This window comes from Clytia hemisphaerica, unplaced genomic scaffold, assembly GCF_902728285.1.
Source record: "Clytia hemisphaerica strain Z4C2 unplaced genomic scaffold, Clytia hemisphaerica genome assembly, whole genome shotgun sequence".
In the NCBI taxonomy this organism is placed as follows: domain Eukaryota; kingdom Metazoa; phylum Cnidaria; class Hydrozoa; order Leptothecata; family Clytiidae; genus Clytia; species Clytia hemisphaerica.
Window position 1 is genome coordinate 2,444,586 of NW_027104297.1, and position 2,941 is coordinate 2,447,526.

General features: G+C 37.7%; 1 protein-coding gene across 1 annotated transcript; it reads right to left on the reverse strand.

Annotated features, from left to right (window-relative positions):
- Positions 1-1,603: 1,603 nt before the first annotated feature.
- Positions 1,604-2,725, reverse strand: LOC136817264 (uncharacterized). The gene has a single exon (XM_067073596.1). The coding sequence runs from the start codon at positions 2,723-2,725 to the stop codon at positions 1,604-1,606; it is 1,122 nt and encodes a 373-aa protein (XP_066929697.1).
- Positions 2,726-2,941: the final 216 nt, after the last annotated feature.

Consider the following 2,941-nt stretch of genomic DNA (forward strand, 5'->3'; position numbering starts at 1 on the left):
AGTATGTGACCGCAGTCAGAGGTGACCTGAAAGCTCCCTCCTAACCCATGTCCTTGCACACCGTAACTATGGATATCCAGGCTTTCATCCAAATCTCGGGAGGTTGCAAACAGTGTGTTTGAAGCACGATAACCTAGTAAGATAGTTATGGTTGAGTTCTATTTAACAGTGAAAATACCTGCGCCGAGATTTTTTGAATACAACGGTTTGAGCTCCTCCGAATGTCTCATAAAAATATTTTTTGAACTTAAGTGTTAGTCAAGCGTGCCACCAATAGATTTATATTTTCAACCAGCCACAGGACATAACGCAAATATTAAGCGACACAACTTCTTAAATGTCTTGATAACTTCAATCGAATCATAGTCACGTGACAGCCTTCGTTTGAACACGTGACTTCCATGTAATCACAGTGCCCGTTGTGTTCAACCAAATCTTGCCGCGTCACTCGTAAGAGGCATCCCTTAATCTGCCAATTTACTAAAGAGTAACTACACATCTTTAAATACCGAGTTGATGTATGGGAGGATATCGAGGGCGACGGTAAGTGAAATCGATACAAAACAAAGTCAATGGTTAATGCACGGCTCTATATCGCCTTTGCTCACCTAAACAGACGACGGTATTTTAGTGTTTTTACCGTCGTCGAGCAAAGTGGACGGCGACTTCGGCCCCATGTCAACTTCGCTGTATACGGTCCCCCTCGATTTATCTGGAATACATAAAGTCGCTAATGTTCGTCCAAAAAAAAGTGGATTACGTTCGCTTTACATCCGTTATTCGGACATGTGATTTTCTCGAAAGCATATTTCTCTTTATGGTGCTTTAAATTGCAATAAAAGTCTGAACGAAAAAGAATTTGACTCTATGGCACTCGTTGACATTCTCCAAGATGACAGAAACGTCGTCTCAACCTACAATCTTATTGATAAGACCTTAGGGAAATATCCGGGGGGGGGCACTCGATTTTGAAAACGACCGTACGTTCGACCAAAAATCAGGTCTCTAAAATAGGAACCTTACAGTGCAGGAAAGATTTGGCTGAAAATCGACCCTTATAGTGCAATTTTTCGAAATCTTTTGCCCCTTACCTCAAAATTTGGTATTTCTTCCCACTTGCTCACAAATCAACCCTTACAATGCACTTTCCAAAGTCCAAAAAAACTACCCTTAAGGGCCGCACGTCCGGTAGCTCACTTACCTGGAGTGCCCCCCCCCCCTGGGAAATATATATCTTATTTTCAACAGTCAAAATAGTCCTTGAAAGATACATGAATTTCACACTTTTGTTTTTCTGGAACCCCTTTTTCAACCTACTCCCGCTTATAAAAACAAAAAAATTCCGATGCTTAACTTATACTTCGGACCGTACTTTAAATATACTGGAAGGCAAAGGAAGTGCAGGTAGATATGCTTGGCAGGTAATATATTTGATATATTTGGCTAACTCTATAGTTTTGGGGAAAATTGTTCCAACCGAACGCAAGCAGTCTTCAATGCCATGAAAAATCAAGAGATTGAGCTTCAATTAAAAAGACGGCGAGTTGAAAGATATATTTCTTAGACGAGTAAATAAAATAAACAATTTCAATAAAATTTTACGCTAATTACTGGTAGTGCTTTCAATCGTTGAAGTGGACAAATTCTTTGTTTTCTTAACATTTGACTTAAAATCTTTAACATATTTGTCTCTCCGTCGTATACTTGTTCGTTTACGAATTAACTCTTTGACGTCTTTATTAAAAACAATTAGTATAATAGGATCAGCAAGTCCATTAAGCATAGCTATGAATACTGCAGAAAATGTAAAACTGTCGTTGTAAGTAGGAATAACGTTTTGAATAATGGCTAAAATGTTTTGAACCAAGAACGGTAACCATAACACTAAAAAGGTGGCTATGATTACGATAGACGTCAGAACTGATTTACCATGCCGTGGGCCTTTATTTTGTGGTATTCCAACCATAGTTTTACCAATAGCATTAACATGTTTTCTAGCTGTGTTAAGTACTGCCATATTACTTACAGTAAGAATAACAAAAGAAAAAGCAACAGTACCGGTCAAGGCGTATAACAATCCTTTGCTGTCAAGCTTGCATACTAAAAATAAGAGGGTTGGTACACTCGATGATAATATCCAGGATATGAGAATCATGATTTCAAACACTTTGTTTTTCCTCATCCTTTGATGTTTGAATGGAAAGTGGATAACGAATACCTTCTCCAACGTTTGTATCAACATCGAAAAGAACGCTTCCAACAGCAAGCCATTTGTTATTAAGCTCCATAAGAAGGCATGGTTTTCATCAAGAGCATTGACAATGGATATTGCTCCCAACAAAATATGTGTCCATTGTAAACTAATGAAACACCGGATGGAAGACTTGGTGCGAAGTTTACGGTTCGAAATCAAAACAAACATCACAAACAAATTGACGAGGATGATTAAGTTTGATTCGATCAAAAAGCATAATTCAAACACACTTTCATTGCCAACAGAAAAGCAGTCCTTATCATTCTCAGCAGATTCAGAATTTGAGCTGTTTTTTTCTGTGTTTGACAAGACAACCTCAACCTCATTTAAATGATCAAAGATTGGAGGTGAGTCGCCAGGTTTATCAGAATCTTCAGTTGCATTGATGATCTCAGTTCCGCTGACCAACAAAAATAAATCAAAGCAAATAAGAATGTTTGTTATTGATAGTACAAGAGATATATTGGACATGTCGATACTTGATTGTGATAGTGCGTCTTTTTCCTTCTCCAATGCTAGTGTTTTATTTGCTTAATCTTACATAGTTTTTCATACAAATCCAGGTCTCATTGCTCACGTATTCGATTTTGTTGAGTAGGTTTTTTGTCAAATTTGTAATTTTGTTGATTTATTTCAGTGCGCTATTAAAGAATCTCTCAGACAGAGAGATATAACCTCTAATTGCTC